The following is a 22,345-nucleotide window of genomic DNA, read 5'->3' as shown; positions in this document are numbered from 1 at the left end:
AATACATAAGGTTTCAGCAGCCTATGATTAGCAGCTTGGGTGTGGAATGTATTTTAAAAACTGTTACGTCTGACAGATGATTTATACCATTGTCAATATTGTTCATCTGACTATTCTGTTGTAGTTCTTTCATCAGTGTAAATAAAATGCAGTACTTGTGTAACCATGTGATAAAATGTTTATTTTCTTAAAGGGAATGTCACGTCCATGTTGCTAAATTAACACTTGAGAAATCCAAACAGTTTTTTTTTCTTTTTATTGGTAGTAGAGGTCAAAAAAATATTGTTACAACATAAATTCACAAAAGCCAAGACTGGTACAAAAAAGTTTACAACATTCCTAACAAGCTGGAACTTTCTCAGAGTGCATTTAAGCAGGTTCAAATGGCTGAAAAATAATTTTAAAAGTAAGTGGATTATCAATAACACTATGCTCATGTTACATTTCGATGCGTTTGGATCAAGGTGCTCCACTGGCCGTCTTCTGAATCTGCTCCTTGAGAATGAGGATGCTTTGTCGCTGTTCCGGGGGCAGCATGGCGATCTGTTCTGGCGTGAGCTGCAGCACTTGCATGATGAGGGCAGCCTACAAACAATGGAAGATAAGCAACTGATTACCAGGAACAAGACGGATGTTGTCATGTTCAGGAAATTATGAGTTTTAACTTCTAGACAATACGAGAATGTATAAGGGCATAACGCTTCACTTGTTCTGGCGTGTCCCCATAGGGAGAAAATGTATCTGCGCTTTGAGAAGTGCCGACAAAAGGTAAAGGTTGAGCCATTGTGAGCACTACAAGCATGTGACAGAAATGTGACACAAAAGAAATTTGACATGAAGATGTGTGGCTTTGAGTGACATTCACCTTCTCTTGGTCTTGAGAAGAAACCGGTGCCTGTCCAGGGCTAAAGCCTCCTGCCTGAAGGACAAATAGCCGGTCAACGGTCTGATTGTGATGAACAATTTAGTGAACATGAAGCCTATTTTAGCAGTCGCAGCTCTTACTGGTCTCACAGGTGGGGGGGCATTAGGACCCATATTGTGGGGAACGGGACCTGGCATTCCCCCAGCCATAGGAACCCTCTGGTTACCCACAGGCACGCGAGCATCCATTGCCCGAGGGTCACGACCTAGAGAACGTTGACCAAAATGGAGAAAAAAAAAAAAAAAAAAAAAGACGATGCAAATTTAACAACATGCCTCTTTCTGAACAAGATAAAGATCATTTGTCACACTTTCCTTGACAAAGGACCTTTTGTTAGAAGATAGGTGTAATACAATTGTGCCTTTATACAAAATCAAGTGACAGAGCATTGCCGCTGCAACTACCTCTCGTCTCCATTGGAGGTCCACGTGGCTCCATCATTGGGGGTCCTCTGGGGTCACCCATCATATTTCGTGGCTCACCCATGGGGGGACCTCTCATGTCCATTGGAGGTCCTCTCATATCTGGAGGGGGTCCTGCACTCATTTGGCCCATATGCCCAGAAGGTGCTTGCAGAGGAGGTGGGGCTCCCATGTAACCTCGACTAGATTCACACGAAAAACATGAATGAGTGGTCATATCATAAAATGGATAATCGTTTAATCATTAAACATTTGTGGCATGGCTTACTTGGGATCTATCACCTCAGTGACAGACAAGAGAGTTCCTCCTCTGGGGTCATTGGGACCATCTCCTAAAAGACCTCTCGGGGGGATGCCACCTGGTCCTAAAGGCAATGAAAAGATGCATTTGAACTAGAATTTTACCCATACCAAAGTAGAGAAGGGTGCTACATCATCTCCCAAAAATATATAAATTGTTGTTTTTGATGCAAAAAAGTTGATAAAATGAACAAAAAAAATTAGACTCTTCCAAACCGATGGTGAAAGGTGATATTTCTACTATTTCTGTGTGACAAAGACCTGTACAAGCAGGTTTAAAAAAAATTCAGATGAATTTATAAACACATTGGGGGTATTCCATCAACGTTGCTTAGTAAGTGCAGGCTCATTCTGAATTCTAGGCCCATCTCCAGCCTCAAGTTGGTCCATGACAATTGTGGGTTTGAAATGAATAATTGTGAGTTTGAAATAAATAATTGCCCCATGAGATGTGCCATCTCATTTTCAAGGGGTTTGCTTAATAAATACTATTTAAAGCCAGACAATTTGTATATTTTTTTTACATACGGAACTAAATCAAAAATATGCTTTCATTCTTGCACAAGGCAGTTTCTAGGCAAACTAATTTATCAAAGATGGTTTTTAATCCTGTGTTTGCAGTGGCTAACCAGCTCAGACAGAAGATACAAGCCCATTTAGTCTAATTTCCCTGCAGATCCGTCTTTAGTGGCTATATACCTACATTCTATTTTGCACGGCTTTACCACCGAGTGTGCCAGTGCTGTTGATTTTCACTTCCACTTCAGCTCATCTAATTTAAAAAGGGCCGTTTTCCAGAAACAGCAGAAAACACAGTGAATAATGTCCTATGTGTACGGGCCAGAGAGCTATAATAGAACTCTTCACAGGCAACAAAATTGGTTAAACAATTTAGCACATATTTGGAATGCAGTTTTACAGGATTTGAGACAAAGGGAAGGACAGGTTAGAGCCACAATAAAACACCAGATTATCTAGAATCCAGCTCCACCGTCTGTCCCATGCAAAAACACTTCCCAGTTATAGATTTGGACTATATTAGGCCATTATATAATATGTGCCTTGTATTTGCTCAGGCAGCATGAAACATGTTTTTATAGTTTTTCAACAAAGGCAAGTTATTTAACAAGAAGTTTGATAAAAAAAAATGTCCCTTCAGAAATTTTGAGGCATATAAATCATCAACAATCTGGTTCAGAACAGGATTGGACCAAGGTGTATTTTCCACTGCAACACAGAGCCCACTCATTTTGGCTACATTGATGGTCTTATTAAAACAATGTGTTCATGGAATACCCCCAGTTTGGCCATGTAAAACTTAATCCCCTTCTTGAGAGGATACACAGCAATAGCTTCTGAAAGAAATTGTGTGGCTGTGAGTTTGTGAGTTTATGGATGAACACGCTGAACAAAATCAGCAAAGTTGATCAGATCAACTTGAGATGACATTCCTGCAAATATCCTACAACCTCACAGAAGAAGTGAGGGGTACAGTGATACCTTGCGGCCGCTCGATAGCAGCTGGACTGGATGATCCCGTAGGGGAATGCTGTAGATTTCCTGAGCCAGCATTAAAAAATGAGAAGAACAAGAGAAACTGAAGGAGTAGCGAAGGAACAATAAGGGACGGAGGATTTTAATGTTCTGGCGGTAAAGGTTTCTGTACTTTTTATGGAATGCTTCTGTACAAAAACATTACAGATGTTCTTCCTTAAATATATCCCAACTATATGTTTTCATAACTTACTATTGCCATTTGCTGACAAGTCCTACTACCACTAACATGTTGGTGCTGCTGTTGGAGACAAACTTTCTTCAGTATTTATTTGATCATCCAAGCTGGCCATTGCTACCAGTTTCCCAAATGGAACCAATCTAATCTAAAAGGCTTCTCAGATAATACAATTATCTGTAATAATATTATCTAAAATTACAAAATGTTCTAAGCAGTTCAAGATTACAAGAGAAGCCTCTCTGAAGTTTGACATGCTCAAAATAAAAAAACACAAAAATGTAACAATCACCTGGAGGTCCAACTGGTGCAGGCCCAGGTCCAGGTCCAGGAACCACACCCATATTAGGAGGCTGCATCATTTGAGGAGCTCCATTGACATGCATTCCAGGCTATTCATGCAACCATATGTGAAAAATAATTAATTATTGGTTTGGTTTTTGTAAGAAGACATTTCGTAAGAGTGTGTAGGTCATTTTGCTCATACCCCAGGCTGTGGTTGTGAGACTGGCGCGTTGGGCTGAACTGGAGGTGGGTTACCCAGTGGTGCTCCTCCTCCTTGTCCACTTGGAACAAGGGGCTGGACTGTAGTTTGACGATGAAGCATTTTCTACATGTAAACAAAATTGATCACAACTTTACGGACTATAAATGGTGAAACTTATACAAGGCCAACAAAAAAGCTGATTTTAGAAAAGGTACTTACCAAAGCTATTTCAGGATCAACTATACGCATGACAACTTGGGCCTGTAGCAAAGCATATGCCAGCTGTGGATTCTGAAGCAGCATATTTCTTGCCTCCTGTGGACTATTTTGCACACATAACTAGAAAAAAGAAAATAACTTCAGATAAATAAAAAATAAAATAAATTAACAAGATAAAGAAACAAAACCCAACAGCATAATAAATGAAGCCCTCTAGTTTTGGACTCCTTACTGATCATGCTAATTGATTCAAATTAGCATGATCAGTAAGGAGTGGACCACTTGGATATTAAGATAACATTTGTCAAGAACAAGTCAATAAATGAGTTGTTAAAAGAACAAAAACTTGTGTACCTTCATCTGTTTCATGAGTTCAAACATTTGTTCTGGCGGTAGACTGGCCACGGCTCTGCTAATGGATTCGGGAGCTTCTTCTGGCTGTACATTATCCCCATATGGAGACTCAATGATCGGCGCTCCTGTGCCCAGGCCTGTGCACAGAAAAGGTAGTTAAATACAGTATGTGTGTGTGGCTTTGATTTTCGAACAATATTAAAAAGCACTTACTTTTAAGTTCTTCTTTATTCTTTTCACTTGCAGCATTGTCAACCCGAAGTGCACGACCACTGAACTCTCTCCCATTCAAGTTGCGCATTGCACTGAGCGCAGTCTCCTGATCCTGGTACTCGCAGAAGCCATACCCTTTTGGCTTTCCCGTTTCTCTGTCATACACTAACCTGCAGCAATAGAAAGAGTACATTTGTTGCATCCATCTATGTACATGGAGTTCTTCTGCACACATTAACCTAACATATTGTTTATGTTTAACAACGCATAAAGCCAGAGCAAAAACGTTAATAAACTTACCTGAAACTCACCACAAGTCCTACTTCGGAAAATATATCTTTCAGTTGTTCCTCTGTAGCTTCATATGGAATGTTTCCCACTAAAATGTGTGGCAAAACACAATTACATAATCAGAGGCAGGCCAGATAAGATTGATTGCAGATTATTTAACCTCTCCGTTAATTGGGCTTCACAGAAGAGCCAAGCCTGGATTCAATATCTCAGTTAAACCTAGTTGGCTTGAATGATGCTCTTTCAGTCAATTCTATACGATAAGTATAGATAACAACAATGTAGCAGTATCTATTTTTTACACTCAGAACTATGTGGACATGACAAACAATTAAAACTAACAATTGTCTGCTTTGGCCCTTTACAAAGCAAATACCAACTTTGTACTGTACACGTGGATATGTAGGCTACTTGTTCAATCGATCCACACACTAAAGAAAAGTCTGAGGAATAAAGTCTGGCGGTAATGCAACAATTGGATGCCAACCGCCATAAAACAACAACAACAACAACACACTAAAGAATGCACAATAACCCACCGTGTGGTCCGGCTGAGTAGAGGACAGTGGCTACAAACAACGACAGTCCCGTATGCATTTATTAGCTCAAATCAAAATAATAGTCAAAACGTCTCGATTTCAAAAACGACATTTGAAACCTTTCATTTTAGAAGTTTAGTTGTGTTTTCCCCCACACTTGGTTATCATTGTTTTGGCCCAGTAGATGGAGGTTAGCCACAGTGATGGCACGAGCCCATGGTGTCCCTCGTGTTAGTGGGCTGTATTTTGGACGCACAATGTAATGCATTGGATCATAAATCATCATAATTGACTTACCAAACACAGATCGAAGAGAACGATCAACAGCTGGATCTCTTGCAGCAGCAGCAGCGGCGGCTGCGGCGGCGGCAGCGGCGGCGGCTACAGTCGCCATTTTGGGACAGAAATTAATGTTGCACCGGAAACTCAAGGAACAATTTCCGCTAAAGCCACGGCGGAAAATGGTGCACTGGACGCCACTAGACGGCGCTATTTTGCCAAATGCAGAGCTTCTTTCAAACTTTTTACTTGCGCACCCCATAATAGAGCCATGGCACCCCCCATAATAGATCCATGGCACCCCCATAATAGATCCATGGCACCCCCCATAATAGATCCATGGCACCCCCCATAATAGATCCATGGCATCCCCATAATAGAGCCATGGCACCCCCCATAATAGATCCATGGCACCCCCCATAATAGATCCATGGCACCCCCCATAATAGATCCATGGCACCCCCCATATTAGAGCCATGGCACCCCCCATAATAGAGCCATGGCACCCCCCATAATAGATCCATGGCACCCCCCATAATAGATCCATGGCACCCCCATAATAGATCCATGGCACCCCCCATAATAGATCCATGGCACCCCCCATAATAGATCCATGGCATCCCCATAATAGAGCCATGGCACCCCCCATAATAGATCCATGGCACCCCCCATAATAGATCCATGGCACCCCCCATATTAGAGCCATGGCACCCCCCATAATAGAGCCATGGCACCCCCCATAATAGATCCATGGCTCCCCCCATAATAGATCCATGGCACCCCCCATAATAGAGCCATGGCACCCCCCATAATAGAGCCATGGCACCCCCATAATAGATCCATGGCACCCCCCATAATAGAGCCATGGCACCCCCCATAATAGAGCCATGGCACCCCCCATAATAGATCCATGGCACCCCCCATAATAGAGCCATGGCACCCCCCATAATAGATCCATGGCACCCCCCATAATAGAGCCATGGCACCCCCCATAATAGAGCCATGGCACCCCCATAATAGATCCATGGCACCCCCCATAATAGATCCATGGCACCCCCCATAATAGAGCCATGGCACCCCCCATAATAGAGCCATGGCACCCCCCTTGGGAGATAAAAAAGTATCCACGCCCCAAGAGGAAGAAGGGAGTCCAGGTCCAGTCGAATTGAGAAGACCAGAACTGATGGCTAAATTAGTTTTATTGTTTCCATTCCCTGTAATTCAACTCACGTCAGAACTAGGCAAGAACAAATAAAAGAATAATTACCATTTTGTCCGTTTAATCACATTTACTAACTCATTACATTAGCATAACTGTATCCCATACATTAAAAAATAGATATTTAAAATTCTTAGCTTCTTTAATAAATGAATAAACCTTATTTATTTACCTTTACAGGGAGGGAGAAGAGCGCGAAGGGATCCATGACAGAAGCGCGTGCGGGGCAGGGACAGGGACACAGAGATGGCACTGGGCATTTTCCTGTTGCTCAAAATGCATGTCTCGCGTAATAAGATAAGATAATCCTTTATTGTCCACACAAGGGGAAATTTCGTTGTTACAACGCAGTAGATACAGGGGGAAAAGACAGATTATAGGAAGTTTAAAAAAAAACACTCTTAATAAAAGAACTCTTGTGAACAAAACTCCTCTCCTATCTTAATAGGGAATGGAGGGGGGGAAATAAAATAAAATAGATAAATAAAAATAAAAAGATAAGATAAAAATAAGATAATAGTAATAATAATAATAGAATAAAATAAAGTAAAAATAGCTAGCATAAGACTAGGTAATACTAATAGTAAGTAAGTAAACTAAATGTGCGCCGCAGAGCATTGTTGTGTAATACGTGTAAATACGTTTGACTCCGTAAATAGTGAACAGTTTATATCAACAATTGACTTGATCCAGTTCGTCAAAACCACTCAATACGATGGTTCCACTGGGGCTCGAACCCAGGACCTTCTGCGTGTAAAGCAGACGTGATAACCGCTACACTATGGAACCCTGACGACATAATTTTCTCACTTGGATACTAACCTCACTGGGCGTTACTCAACAGCGGGATCTGGTGGCCATTCACATAATTAATATTATAGTTATTAAGAATTACTCCCATAGGCCCTTTAAAAGTTTTTGAACAAACACATTCTAAAATCTTAAATATATCTTATAAATATTGTATATAGATTAAATGTTAACCCTATATTGTTTCTATTGTATCTAAAGAGTTATTACATAATTTCCTGAATAGAAAAAGCTTCAGTTGTAGTCATCTGGACTCAGTTAGAAAAAATAGACGTTTCGACTCTCATCCAAGAGTCATTGTCAATAAAAGAATTTAGGTCGAGAACTCCGATATTAATACTGTTCTGTGGTAAGACCCGCCCATTGGGCGGAGCCTTCCTGAAGTAGAAAGAGTTGTTTGTTTCAACAGAAACTCCCCCCTTGTATCTACCGAGCCTATTCAGAATCTTAATGGGCTATTAGAATCCTCTTTGTCTTTGTGAGACCCTGGCTCAACCACCCTGAGTACCTGATTAGCATCTGAATGTCCTCTACCTTTCCAGGGGTTCAGTATACCATTATAGATACCAGGAAGATTGAATCTTAGCCCTCCATTTCTGTTTAAAGAAGGTCTTTCTTTTTTAACAAAAATAGCTTCCTTGACTCCTCTTTCAAACCATCTTTTCTCCCTGCTTAAAACCTTCACCTCACCGTCTTCAAACGAGTTATTAGAGGCTTCAAGATGGAGATGCACGGCACTCTGAGGTCCTGAACTTGTATTTCTTCTGTGCTGATAAAGCCTCTTGTGTAGAGGCTGTTTCGTCTCACCTATGTAACGTTCTTTACAGCTTTCTTCACTGCATTGGATCGAATAAACTACATTGCTCTGTTTTTGAGTCGGCAACTTGTCCTTAGGATGAACCAGTTTTTGTCTTAAAGTGTTTCCTGGTTTAAAATAAACAGGGACTTCGTGTTGTCTAAAAATTCTCTGCAGTTTTTCCGAGAGGCCAGACACATAAGGGATAGAAACACCCTTCCTTCTCTGTTCAGTTTCCCTTTTGTCCTGCTTCTTGGTTCTCTTCACTCTGTTGAGAGCCCAAGCGGGGTAACCACAGGCAGAGGGCATTTCGGACATGTTTTTCCTCTTTCTTCTTGGCCTCTGAGCTGGTGGGCACACCTTGAGCTCTGTGTTGTAAGGTTCTGATCACACCCAGCTTGTGCTGCAGTGGGTGGTTGGAGCCAAAGAGCAGATACTGGTCCGTGTGTGTAGGTTTCCTATATACTTCTATTTGGAGTTTCCCGTCCTCTCCTCTGATCGTGGAACAATCAAGAAAGGCCAAGCGATTCTCCTTAGCGTCTTCTCTTGTAAACCTAATATGTGGGTCCACAGCATTGATGTGATCAGAGAAGGTTTCCAGCTCTTGTTCCTTGATTGTTACAAAAGTATCATCGACATAGCGGAGCCACAGTTTTGGGGCTATGCCTGAGAATGAGGCCAGTGCCTTCTTCTCAAAGTGCTCCATGTACAGGTTGGCCACTATGGGAGAGACGGGCGAGCCCATGGCACAGCCATGAATCTGTCTGTAAAATTGTCCCCGGAATTGAAAGTAGGTGGTGTTCAGACAGATGTCCAACAGTTTACATATGTGTTCAGGTGTCAGTTTGGTCCTTTCCTGTAGGGTGGTGTCTTCCTGCAGTCTGATCCTCACTGCTGCTACTGCATCAGAGGTCGGGATGCAGGTGAACAGGGACACAACATCATATGAAACCATGAGGTCATCTGGGTTTCACTTTATCCACAAAGTTGTGCGTGTTTTCCACATGATGTTCCGAATTCCCCACAAGCGGAGCCAATATAGTTGTTAAATGCTTGGCCACATTGTAAGTGATGGAATCTGTGCTGCACACTATGGGTCTGAGTGGAACATCCTTTTTGTGTATTTTTGGAAGGCCATAAATGCAAGGCATGGCTTCACCAGGATACAGTCTGTAATACAGAGGCCGGTCTATCGCTTCCTCTTTTTCCAGCCTTTGTAAACAGTCTATCACTTTCTTCTTGTAGCCACTGGTCGGATCTCTTTTCAAGCGTTCGTATGTGGTCGTGTCCTCGAGGAGGGTGTGGACTTTAGCTTCGTAATCAGCTGCGTTGAGAATCACAGTGCAACGTCCCTTGTCTGCTGGGAGGATGTTGATGCTATGATCTTTTTCCAGTGCTGAAAGTGCTTTTCTCTCTTCAGATGTGATATTTGAAGGAGGTGGTTTGGCACTCTTCAGAGTCGCTGTGACACGTAACCTCAGGTCTGCAGCCTCCGATTCAGTCATTTTGTTGTTCCTAATTGCCGTTTCAGTGGCTGTGATGTAGTCCTCTGTAGGGATGTGTTTAGAGGTGACAGAAAAGTTGAGCCCTTTAGAGAGCACCTCCTTTTCTGCCTGTGTCAGAACACGATCTGATAGGTTCTTAATCCAATTGTTTTTGCTGGTCGCTAATTTGTCTGTCTCAGTCCTAATGTCTAGCTCGACCTCACCTGCATTCTTTTTGTTCAAAAGAATGTTGAACTTCTTGATTTGGCGTTCCTTGCTCTTCTTGTGCTGTGCTTCTTGTGCTGTCTGTGTAAAATCCAGCACTCTTTTGAAAGCTTCTTCAGGGAGTATGCTGGTTAATTTCTCCTGTAAAGTTCCTGTTCCGTCTTTCAATTTATCAATTCTGACGTTGTTTTCCTGGATCCTTTCACTGAGCATCTGCATAAGGCTCCTTCTCCAAATCTTATCTGCTCTGTGTCCTCTGACCGGTGATTTGATCTGCAACTCTTTCTACTTCAGGAAGGCTCCGCCCAATGGGCGGGTCTTACCACAGAACAGTATTAATATCGGAGTTCTTGATCTAAATTCTTTTATTGACAATGACTCTTGGATGAGAGTCGAAACGTCTATTTTTTCTAACTGAGTCCAGATGACTACAACTGAAGCTTTTTCTACTATGGAACACGCCTGGACGAATGAGGGATTACACCGACATAATTTCCTGAAATCATATTTTCTGTTAAGCTCAAATACTTTGTAAGTAATAAATATGTGATTAATGCTGATTCTGTCCACATAACAGCTGTAAATAAGGGTGTTCTCGTTAAGATTATAGAAAAAGGTTCAGTTGTAGTCATCTGGAAACGTTTCGACTCTCATCCAAGAGTCATTCTCAATCTGCAAATTTAGACCGGGAACTCAGATATTTATCCTACTCTGTGGTAAGCCCTCCTGGGTTAAACCTCAATGGTCGGCATTAGATCATACACGCATAACTCACGGAAGTCAGAATCCCACTCGCTTTTTGCTGTTGTTTGTTTTAATTGTCAAAATTCTTTATTACAAAACATTTATAAAAGACAATAAACAGTTTCCACAAGTTAATATACGGAATCTGGGCGAAAGTGACTGAATCTGAATCCAACATGGCGGCGACCAAGACCAGTCCCTCTGATACAGCTCAGGCATCATTTTCTCTCTCTAAAAAGCTTTTTTTCATTGCATTACAGTCTGTTCCACTTCACACCTTGTATAGTCTGCTCGAAGATAGTGTTTGACCATAAAATAAATAACCCGAACCCTAAACCTTACCTTAACCCATCTTATTTTAATGATATATATAACCAGGGTCCATTTCACTGTAAAACTAAAATATATTTGATCTTTCTGGGCCCTTGTCAGTCCCAGGGCCCTTCGAATAACCCATCAAACTATTGCATGTGTTGGGCAAAATATCTAATTGTGAGTTTTCTGACCAGTATTTCGATTGCAATTAGATTTGCAAATTATGTTTTAATACTAGGATTCTGTTCAAAGTTTACATTCTAACCATCCAGGAGAATTTACACAAAATACATAAAAAAGGTCTAATAAAATAATCACATGTATTTCAGAACGTGTTTGTACAGATCTAAACTAGAAGGTTGTTTTTATGCAGAAAAAGACAGGGTATTTAGTCATTTGTGTAGAAAATGATGGTACTTCAAAAACTGCCTTTGAATTTGCTTATTGCGTCCAATAAAATAGCACTTTTGATTAGATTTTGATTATTTGTGCAGCCCTAGTACGTATCAGAGCAGCCAAAAACTAGTGTCCAATATTGCAGAACAAAGAAAAATACACAATGAAAGTAAACATAACAAAGTTTTAAAAAAAATTAAAGGTCTTAGATGCAGCTAGCGTTTGACTGATCAATTTAATTACCATGTAGAAAACTTTGGGTGACCAAGAAGTAGGATCTGGAATTTTTACAAAGGGAGTGTCTACAGAGCCGCGGCGCGTGGCCGAAACTGCTGTTAGGGTTAGCCATGAGGCTATAGGGTTAGGGTTAGCCATGAGGCTATAGGGTTATGGTTAGCCATGAGGCTATAGGGTTATGGTTAGCCATGAGGCTATAGGGTTAGGGTTAGCCATGAGGCTATAGGGTTAGGGTTAGCCACGAGGCTATAGGGTTAGGATTAGCCATGAGGCTATAGGGTTAGGGTTAGCCATGAGGCTATAGGGTTAGGGTTAGCCATGAGGCTATAGGGTTAGGGTTAGCCATGAGGCTATAGGGTTAGGGTTAGCCATGAGGCTATAGGGTTAGGGTTAGCCATGAGGCTATAGGGTTAGGATTAGCCATGAGGCTATAGGGTTAGGGTTAGCCATGAGGCTATAGGGTTAGGATTAGCCATGAGGCTATAGGGTTAGGGTTAGCCATGAGGCTATAGGGTTAGGGTTAGCCATGAGGCTATAGGGTTAGGGTTAGCCATGAGGCTATAGGGTTAGGGTTAGCCATGAGGCTATAGGGTTAGGGTTAGCCATGAGGCTATAGGGTTAGGATTAGCCATGAGGCTATAGGGTTAGGGTTAGCCATGAGGCTATAGGGTTAGGGTTAGCCATGAGGCTATATGTAGCCATTCAATGACACACAGGACCGAGAAAATGACATGAGTGAAATACTGAAAGATGTCTGGGACGGTAAAAATATTACTGAAGACATCATCCACCACAATCCTGCTTTAGGCTTAATTATTTATCAAGATGCATTTGAAGTGGTAAATCCCCTTGGGTCAGGAAGAAAGAAGCACAAAATAATGGTGGTTTATTTTACACTAGGAAATCTAAAACCTCACAACAGGTCAACTATTGACCAAATGCAACTTGTGCTTCTCTGCAGAGAAAAGGATTTTAAGCATTTCAGTCAAAATGCTGTTTTTGGACCTTTGGTCAAAGACTTGATGGATCTTGAGAACAATGGTATTGTATTATCTGATGGACAAGTGTGCAAAGGATTTCTCCTGGCTATTCCTGGTGACAATTTGGGGTCCCATGGAATTGGAGGGTTTTTGGAAAATTTCAGCACCAGTGGACATTTCTGTAGGTTTTGTGAAATCGACAGAAAGACATTTCAGGATGACCCCCTAAGCAGAGCTCCAGATCGCACAGTTCAGTCATATAAGGAGCATATCCAAAAGATTGGACCAGGCTTAGCTCATTCTGGTGGCATAAAATTTCACTCCATCTTTAACAAGCTGTCTTTCTACCATGTATGCAAGCCAGGACTTCCTCCATGCATTGGCCACAACTTATTTGAGGGAATTGTGGCATTTGATGTGGCTTTGTACATCAAACATCTGGTGACAGTTGACAAGCAATTTACCTACCTTGACTTGAACAGAAGGATTAAGCAATTTAAGTATAAAGGAAATGACGCAAATGACACCCCCTGTGTAGTCTCTCCTGGAAGCAACACACTGAGTGGACATGCTGTCCAAAACTGGTGTTTGATAAGACTTCTACCACTGCTGATTGGAGACAAAATTATTGCTCCAAGTGAAAATCAGGTCTGACAGCTAGTGTTACAACTGAGAGAAGTAGTTGCTCTTATTTGTGCACCTGCTATTTCAACTGGACAGATTGCATACTTGAAAGTTCTTTATGAAGAATATTTGTTTTTCCGGAAAAAAAACTTTCCCTGACCACAAGCTACGGCCCAAACATCACTATGTGACTCATTATCCTGAGCTCATTATCCATTTGGCCCACTAATTTGTTTATGGACATTACAATTCGAAAGCAAGCACAGCTATTTCAAACAATGTGCCAGGAAACTCCACAATTTCAAAAATCTCTGCTCAACTCTTGCTGAAAGGCAACAGCTTCTCCAGGCATATCTCACGGCAGGTGACCTCTTCCCTCCATCTGTGTCAATGGAAAGAGCAGCTGTTTTTTTCCTGGATGACTATAATGATAAAATCAAAGAATCTGTCTCAAGCCATAATTTCACCCCTCTGAACACTTTAATTGTTCACGAAGCAACAGTGAAAGGCACAAAATACAAGAACAATATGCTTGTGGCAATAAAAAATACATCAGATGACCTCCTTTTTGGTCAAATTATTTTAGTTCTTCTGCAAAATAATGTATCTGTCTACCTTATCACCAACAACTGTCAAACACAGTTTATCCCTGACATAGGAGTTTATGCCTTTCAACCAACAGGAGATGTGTCATGCATTAGTCAACAAGAGCTAGTTGATTACTACCCTTTACCTCAGTACACATGGTGTCAGATGCCAATTATTGTTCCTCACCATCGAGGGAATAAAGTCTGGTGGTAATGCAACACTCGGATGCCAACCGCCATAAAACAACAACAACAACAACAACAACAACCATTCATTTCTTCCTTTTTAAAGAGAATGTCAACTTTAAATGAGTTGCGTAGTATAATCCAAAGGACCCTACCAACCTGTTCAGAGGAGACCCAAGAAAACATAATGGAGCGATCTGGTATCGACTGCATTGATGACCTGAAGTATTTACAACAAGAGGATATCAAAGATGTTCTACCCGTTAATCAGCAAAGAAAACTGATGGAGGCCTTCAAAATGGGTACTGCTTAAACTTATTTTATTTTCATCATTATTATTGTTAGATTTTTTTTTTACATCTTATCATTGCTTTTTCTTCATATCCCTATTGATATATGTGATGTGTCCAATTTAGTGACGGAATCCATAACGCTGAATCTTGAAGATGTGACATGCGCCCTGGCTGATGACACCATCATTGTACCAATCCCAAGTCCATGCAGCTCATCCTCATCCTGCCACCCATTCTCTAGCGAATCTGAGGAAAGTCCAGGCACCTGCCAAATACTAAAAACATGGCCAGAAACCTTCCAAGTTCCCTGGAATCTCATGCCAGCAGACACACAATCTGCAATTGTAGAGGAAAAAAGGGCGTCACCAGGAGGACGCCGACAAATGGTGAGGATAATTGCAGACAAAATGAGAAAAAATGAGCTGAACCCTACCCGTGCCCAGTGTGCAGTGGTGTGTCGAAACATCGTGAGGCAATATCCAAAAACATTTGCAGATCAGATGAGCAGTGGCCAAATAGTTGGAGGAGGATATGATTCTCTTCTACTGCAGATCAAGAATAGAATCGAAATATTAATCGACCCACCAGCTTCAGGCAGCATCGCTCCAGCAATGGAAAGAAAAGAGGACCCACAGACACTTATGGGTGTACACGTTTTCAACCTGCTCTACCACCAGAGGAAACCGAAGAGACACAGGAGACAAAAAGGAAACAATTATTGGAAATATATGCAAGAGAAGGGATGAATGGAAGCGAGAGAGCTGATGTCAAAGAAACAATGAACGTGACTTTCGCCTTACAGCGGCTACACATTAATGCTCTTCCATCTCCAAACATCGCTGAGCTTAAAACAAAGTGGCCCTACCTTTTCACCCAAAAAGGCCTGTTCAGTCATTTTGAACTTCTAACTGTTGAGCACACTGGAGATGGCAATGGAGGAATGTGGGAAGGCTATTATTGAGTTCTTCAAAATAAAACCAACAAACAAACAAGTTAAAGAAGTTCTCAAGTTGGCCGCAGATGTGGAGGTCCCCTTTGTGGTGTTGCAGCTCCTGATGGCACACTTTGGAGAACAACTCGACGGCTTAGTCCTGCTAGCACAAGTAAGTAGCCTACAGCACAGCCATGGGGTTGCAGTGTAAAGTAGGACATCAGGCATTCAATTTTTGGAGCCCAGGTCTGGGCTCAGACCTCTGAGCCCAGGTCTGAGCCCAGGTCTGAGCTCAGACCTCTGAGCCCAGGTCTGAGCTCAGACCTCTGAGCCCAGGTCTGAGCCCAGGTCTGAGCCCAGGTCCATACACTATGCTTGCATTTCCCAGTTTGCCTTTAAAACACATAGAATACAAATGTAAAATGAACAATAAAACCAAATAAGTTATGTTTGTTTGTGAAAGGAACACATGACGTCTGCTGACATAGAGGGAACCCTTTCCCTTCCTGCCACGCCTCGTCTCATACTGGTATGTCACCTGAAGTTTTATTCATGTTATCATAGTTCTCCATCTTCTTGAACTGTATTTTGAAGGATTTATATATTGTCATTTCACAGCAGAATAAATACTGACTATATTATATTTACACTTTATATATATTTTACACTAAAACCATTGTAGTTTCAGGTGACACTGGTGGCAACTGCATCAGGCACTGGAAAGTGAGCCTTGAGGGCAGCATCGTCTCTGATGGGATCCAGCCAACCTTCGGGACAGGACTTGCAGCTGTATTTTCCACCTATTATAATTTTAACCTGGAGTACCCGGAAGAGGCAGCCTGCACTTTGGAGTTCATTCAAAGGTTAGAACAGTAATTATTATAAAAATGAATAGAAGCTATGTTCTCTAAGTAATAGATTTCCTGACTTTATGCCTCTTCTATTTTCCAGGCGTTTCATAGGGATAAACCCTGAAAGGGGCACCAAGATCACAAGGGGAGAGGTCGTCTCCAAAAAAAAAACGGGAAAGTGACGGTGAAAAAGACATCCACCGTAAACCCACGTGTCTCCACACTATTAAGATAAGATAATCCTTTATTGTCCACACATGGGGAAATTTCATTGATACAACGCAGAGGAAGCTCATGGACTTTGAATGGGATTTCATTTAACGCTTTAATCCCAAAGAACCTAATGTGACACTAGAGAATCTTCCTCTTCTCAGGTGACTTTGTTCCTCTGCATCAGCGTTGGCTGTAAGTTGCCTGTAAGTTGGCTGTAAGTTGGCTGTATCTTTAAGAAGGTGTGAAAAATGACATGCAGTATAGAATTTGCACTTTATTTTATAATAGGAAAAGGAATCCCACACATCAGATTCTGTGCCAGGTGTGAAGGAAAAAAGGCGTATGTGACGCTAAATGCAATAGGAAAAGGAATCCTTTTCAAAGGAATCCTTTTCCTATTGAAGGAATCCCTTTCCTATTGAAGGAATCCTTTTCCTATTACATTTAGCGTCACGTACGCCTTTATTCCTACGCACCTGGCACAGAATCTGATGTGCAGAGCACCTCCTTGATAGCACTTTATTTTATAAAATCCTGCTGCTGCGATGTTTTATTTTGTTATTATTCACAGCCAATTATATTGATTTGTTTAATAAAACAATCAAAAATAATGCAAAATTGTTGTTTCTTTGTAACATTCACATATTTTTGAATATATATATATAAAAAAAAAGAACATTATTATACTGTTTTTGAAATTAGATTTAACGGCAAATTAAAGTTAAATCAATGAAATCACAATGACCTAATGTTATTTCATGAACAGTAATAAGCTGTTAAATTTGCGACAGTAACGAAATTCTTTACAGTGTACAACTGAATGTTAAATGTCATTTCTTTCATAACTTTGTTTGGAGAACAATATAAATTAATTTCATTGATTACGATCCAAACCTGTCTCCTCCTGCTCTTTTGGAGCTGGTCATAAAACTGGTCTTAAACAATGCAGACTTAATTCTGAAAGTAAAGGTCTGCTTATAGTTAGATTGTATCAAACATTTTGCCTGTTCTTCTCCAAGTTGGCAATTTTGGTGATGTTTATAATGTGACATGCTGGTTTGACAATTGATTTGGAGGAATTTAACACAGGCTATGTCCAAAGCAAGGTGTAAAGTCCCTTGTGTTTCCCTTGCCTGACCAGCTAAGACCCAACGCTTTGACACTACTTTACAAAGACGTTTTGGTCCAGAATCATATCCTGTCTCCCTGATTTCCAAAGCATTTAAAACTGCAGAGGCTCACCAGCAGCCCAGGGACAAGTTCACAGACAACAGCGAGACAGTAGAAAGAAACTGAAGGTATAATAAACCAAAAACTTAATATTTTAACATGTATTCAATTGCAGGACGCAGCCATGTCCAACTCGGATAAACTGAAATGTTTCCTGAGTTTCCAAGAAGGAATTCCGAGATGTGAGGCAGAATCCAGTCAGAGCTTGAGTTGAGGAATACTGGTTCTAAATGTCACAAAGCCACTTTACAAAATGAAAACACGTAAATGACAATTTACTGCTTGCTACAGTGAAATGCCACTAGGGATGTCACAATATTAATTCATTAATTAAGAGTCACAATTATCATGAAGAGAAATATCACGATTTTACGATTACTCACAATTATCAGCAAAAAGAAAGGAAATATTTCCATTGTATTTCTTTTACGTTTTAACTTGCAAATATTTCTGTGAGAGGAAAATTTGGTTTTATAACAATTAACTTCCCTGCTCTTAAATACAGCATATTAATTCAAAATCAAAATATAAGTGCTACAAATTGATTAAATAATATAAATGTACGTTTATTGGCCGTTCATTGTAGCTCTTTTAAGCATTATATAATTAATTAGTGAGATGAGCTCCATGGTAACACTTGGGGGAGGCGCTTAAAATTTTGAGAAAGTCACTTTCCTTTGGCTCACGCCAACAACAAACTGATTTGTGAAGAATAAAAGCGTTACAAGTAAGATTACGCTCTGGAACTACCTGTCTCCTCTCCCGCTCTCTCTCTCGCTCGTGCGTTCCGTGTCTCCACTTTCGGCTCGCGCTGAGCGTTTGTCGTTCAGCGCGTTCATCCAGTCTTGTTTGACACGCTGGGCTCTGTTACAGATTCCAAAAAAACCACAAATAACTTATCGTGGCCATAAATAATCGCGATGATTGAAAAAGCGGTTAATCGTGACATCCCTAAAGGCCACTAATACCCCTTTTCCATCAAGGTGCTGGTTCTGGGCTGTGAAGCCCATTTTCCACCAAATACGGGCTCGTGTCTGTTGCCATAGCAATGCACTCTGTACTAGCTAACATTCAGCATTTGTTTAGTTTTTTTCTCCTAACTGATAAATAGATTTTCTGAATTTAAAAACATGAAACACCAGAAACAGAGCGAGACCAGAGAGAACACAAGAGGTATAAGTAAGTTGAATAAAAAAAGAAAATAAAAGGAAGAAGACATCTAAAGAAGTAAACTCATACAAAGTCCAAAATAAGCGTTCCATTTAGCTAGCAAATTTGTCAATTTTCAGATTTATATTTTGGACTATATCTATATATATATTTTGTTTCAATTTCTTGTGTCTGTGACAATGCCGGTCCAGTCCTTTATCGTTGGTACAGTTTGTGTCATGCTTTTTTTTGTGATGGCCTTTTTCCTGCCGCCAGAGGCTCAGTGGATTTATGGGTATTTGGATTTTCTTTCAGTAATGAGAATCAAATATTAAGTCGTAATTTAAATTTCAAAATAACAAAAATCTTAAATGAAATACTAGATATATTTTTGTTTTAACTCATACAATACAAGCAAAAAAACACAGAGCCAGAAGTGAAAAAGGAGTTATTAAATGATTTTTAAACTGTTTTCTGATGTTAATGCTAAACTTTAGACTGTATTGGAAAGCCCTAATGCTGCATTGTCTCTATACTTCTGAACACCACTATAATGCCTCTGTGCCAACTCTGTGCCAGGCCCAAGAACGGACTTTTCTACTCTGCAGGCCTCTGCAGGTGCCTTTGTAAGACGGAGAAAAGGTAGTAGTAGTAAGAACATTAGTTGAAGGAATAATAGTTGAGAGAAATAGTAGAATTAAGAGAAATGTTTCTAAAAGTAGTAACAGGAGCAGTGAGTAGGTGGAGCTGCAGTGTAGCGTCAGTCCAGACTGGGGCGTGGGGCGGGGGTCATGGCTTGAGAATGGCTCACTCAACTTGGCAACATTGGACTGGTCCCCACACAGTTAAAGTCCCCACAGTTAACGTCCCCACACAGTTAAAGTCCCCACACAGTTAAAGTCCCCACACAGTTAAAGTTCACATTTCAGTGTGTGGACAATGTTCCGCAGTGTTGATAAATTAAGGACCGATTTGTCAAGTATAAATCCACAAGATGGACACATATGAAATGAATGTTCCATGCACAACTCTGATGAATGTGCCAAACGCTCTAACTCTGGAGGATAGGCACAGCGGGAACAAAGAGAGAGATAGTAATAGTAATATCCATGCATTTGAGGTGGTGTGTCATATTTTCCATGACAGCTTTTCACTTCTTTCTTCTTTTGGATTTTAAACTCCAAAAGATTCTGAAGGTCCATTCACACCGCTGCGTCAAAGCATCTAGTTTCGATTCAAAGTCTACGTGGACGCGTTTTGAGCGTTCTTGCGGCGTGAATCCTGCGTTTTGAGAGTCGGACTCAGAAAGGTTGGATGAAGCTGAACTTTATTGCGGCAGACGCAGCTCAGCAGCCAATCAGAGATTCCACTCTAGTGACGTGCCTACACACTACCCGGAAGAAGGCCTAAAACAAACTCTGCAAGGACCAAAAAAATCCTCAAGACGAACCTATAATGATGATTAATGATGAATGATATTCACCAAACTCTACTCACCAATGAAGTATCTGGGACCCAGACAAGCCCCGGAGCCGATCGCCTTTGGACGTTGTAAAGTAAATACACTAATGTCACTCTCTCAACCTGGTCTGTCTTCAGACCAAGAGAACAGCAACACCGGGGAACACAACAACTCCTCCACCGGCTGGATGCCTCGGACGCGTCTGTTGGAGAGTTTATTTTTCTGACTTAAAAAGCACAGGCGTCCAACTCGGCTGTCCTCGGGTGTCCAGCGCGAATTTGGACAACGCGGTCTGAACGCAGCTTCAAAGTTGCAATTTGAACTTCCTGTGGTGCTTTTATTTTTTACTCACAGGCGGAAACAGATTTCCCTTCCTTCTCTCCCCGACTATCGGAGAATTCAGAAAATGAAAGAGAATCCCTTTTTCTTTACTTTATATACTGTATGTAAAAAGTAAATTACATTTGTTACTGTTACTTGAACATGAAAATAAAAAGGCAACAAAAATCAAATAAGAACTCATTGTTTATTTCAATACTGAATTCTGAAAAGAAAATCCAAATACCCATATATACACTGACCCCAGAATATTAGCCGATGTTCCAAAGAAAGGGGTGAAACGCTATTCTTAAATGTCACGATATGCAACGTACATGTGTCCGTCTCGATGCGAAACTGACTACATAAACTACACAACAACGTCACCGCAGACACGTCCTGAGAGCCCGGTGGGCGCGCCGTGTGTCTGCATGACATCCCCGCACTATTGTCACGCGACAAATGCGAGCATGAAATGTCCATCGTAAACATGCTTTTGTACACGGCACGTAACGTGCTGGACACAGCTTTGATGACACGCCATGGACACAGAAACTGTTCTCCGCGCATCAAACGTCCTTCTCTGTGTTTTTGAGCAGAGCAGTGAGCGAGCCGCGCGCGCACGGACACACGCGCGGCCACAGAGAGAACTGCCCCGGGACAGAGCGCGTGCACAGTCATAGCAGACGATGTTTCCAACAAGTCAATCTGGCAAAATATTTCATCAAACTGCTATAAAGATGCAGAAACACTTGGTCATTCAATAAAGAAACGCACGTAGAAAACGATAAGCACAGACTAAATGTATCAAGCAGTTTTAACCTAATAGGAAAAAAATCAACCTAAAGTTAATATTCATATTAAGGGCGATGTAATCCCTCATTCGTTTGTAGAAAGATTCAATTAAAGTCATCTGGACTCTGTCTTAAGAAAATCAAACCGTTTCGACTCTCATCCAAGAGTCATTCTTAGTCTGCAAATCGAGTATGGGAACTCAGCTATTTATCCTCAGAACTAATAATGGTGAGCCTCCAGGCCCCCAATGAAATGCCATCAGAAAGACTCCTGGACCATGTATCTCTTGGGTATTTGTTTATCAACCAGATGCTCATACCTGAAGCACTCAAAACTGCCAAACAAAGGCTCCAAGCCTTGGCCAGCCGCCTAAAGAGGTACACAAGAGATAATGAAGCCAGACCAATAAACCGGCTCAACCTGCAAAAGTGTATGCTCAATGGCAGGGTAATAACAGCAGAGCAGACTCATCAAGGCTGGAAACGGAAAGGTACATGAAAAGTATATGGGGAAAAGATGCAACGCATAATAGTGATGCACAGTGGTTGGTGGATCTAGAAGTGGACCACAGCAACCTTCCAGAACATAATCCAGTTGCCATCACAGTGGCAGACATCCAAGAAGGAGTCCCAGGTATGAAAAACTGGACAGCACCAGGCCCTGAAGCACCGGGCCCTGAAGCACCGGGCCCTGGCAGGATTCGCGCCTACTGGCTAAAGAAACTCCCAGCAATCCATGA

At 41.3% G+C, this 22,345-nt stretch overlaps 1 protein-coding gene and 1 non-coding gene across 2 annotated transcripts; both read right to left on the bottom strand.

Moving 5' to 3' along the window:
- Nucleotides 1–424: 424 nt before the first annotated feature.
- cstf2 (cleavage stimulation factor, 3' pre-RNA, subunit 2) lies at nt 425–5,989 on the bottom strand. The gene is made up of 13 exons (XM_072436673.1): nt 5,780–5,989; nt 4,953–5,031; nt 4,653–4,822; nt 4,440–4,576; nt 4,086–4,205; nt 3,867–3,989; nt 3,672–3,771; nt 3,148–3,207; nt 1,616–1,712; nt 1,330–1,529; nt 1,006–1,130; nt 866–919; nt 425–585 (listed from the first exon to the last, which is right to left on the bottom strand). Exons 1-13 carry the CDS (start codon nt 5,874–5,876, stop codon nt 460–462), a joined length of 1,488 nt encoding a protein of 495 aa, XP_072292774.1. The 5' UTR covers nt 5,877–5,989; the 3' UTR covers nt 425–459.
- Nucleotides 5,990–7,696: 1,707 nt separating this feature from the next.
- On the bottom strand, nt 7,697–7,769 carry trnav-uac (transfer RNA valine (anticodon UAC)). Its single transcript has one exon. It is a non-coding gene; the product is annotated as a tRNA-Val (tRNA).
- Nucleotides 7,770–22,345: the final 14,576 nt, after the last annotated feature.

The sequence above is a fragment of the Eucyclogobius newberryi genome, unplaced genomic scaffold (genome assembly GCF_026437365.1).
Source record: "Eucyclogobius newberryi isolate DKJ021-1_F unplaced genomic scaffold, fEucNew1.0.hap1 SCAF_11, whole genome shotgun sequence".
In the NCBI taxonomy this organism is placed as follows: Eukaryota; Metazoa; Chordata; class Actinopteri; order Gobiiformes; family Gobiidae; genus Eucyclogobius; species Eucyclogobius newberryi.
The sequence above is the reverse complement of the archived record's forward strand: the minus strand, read 5'-3'. Positions and strand labels throughout refer to the sequence as shown.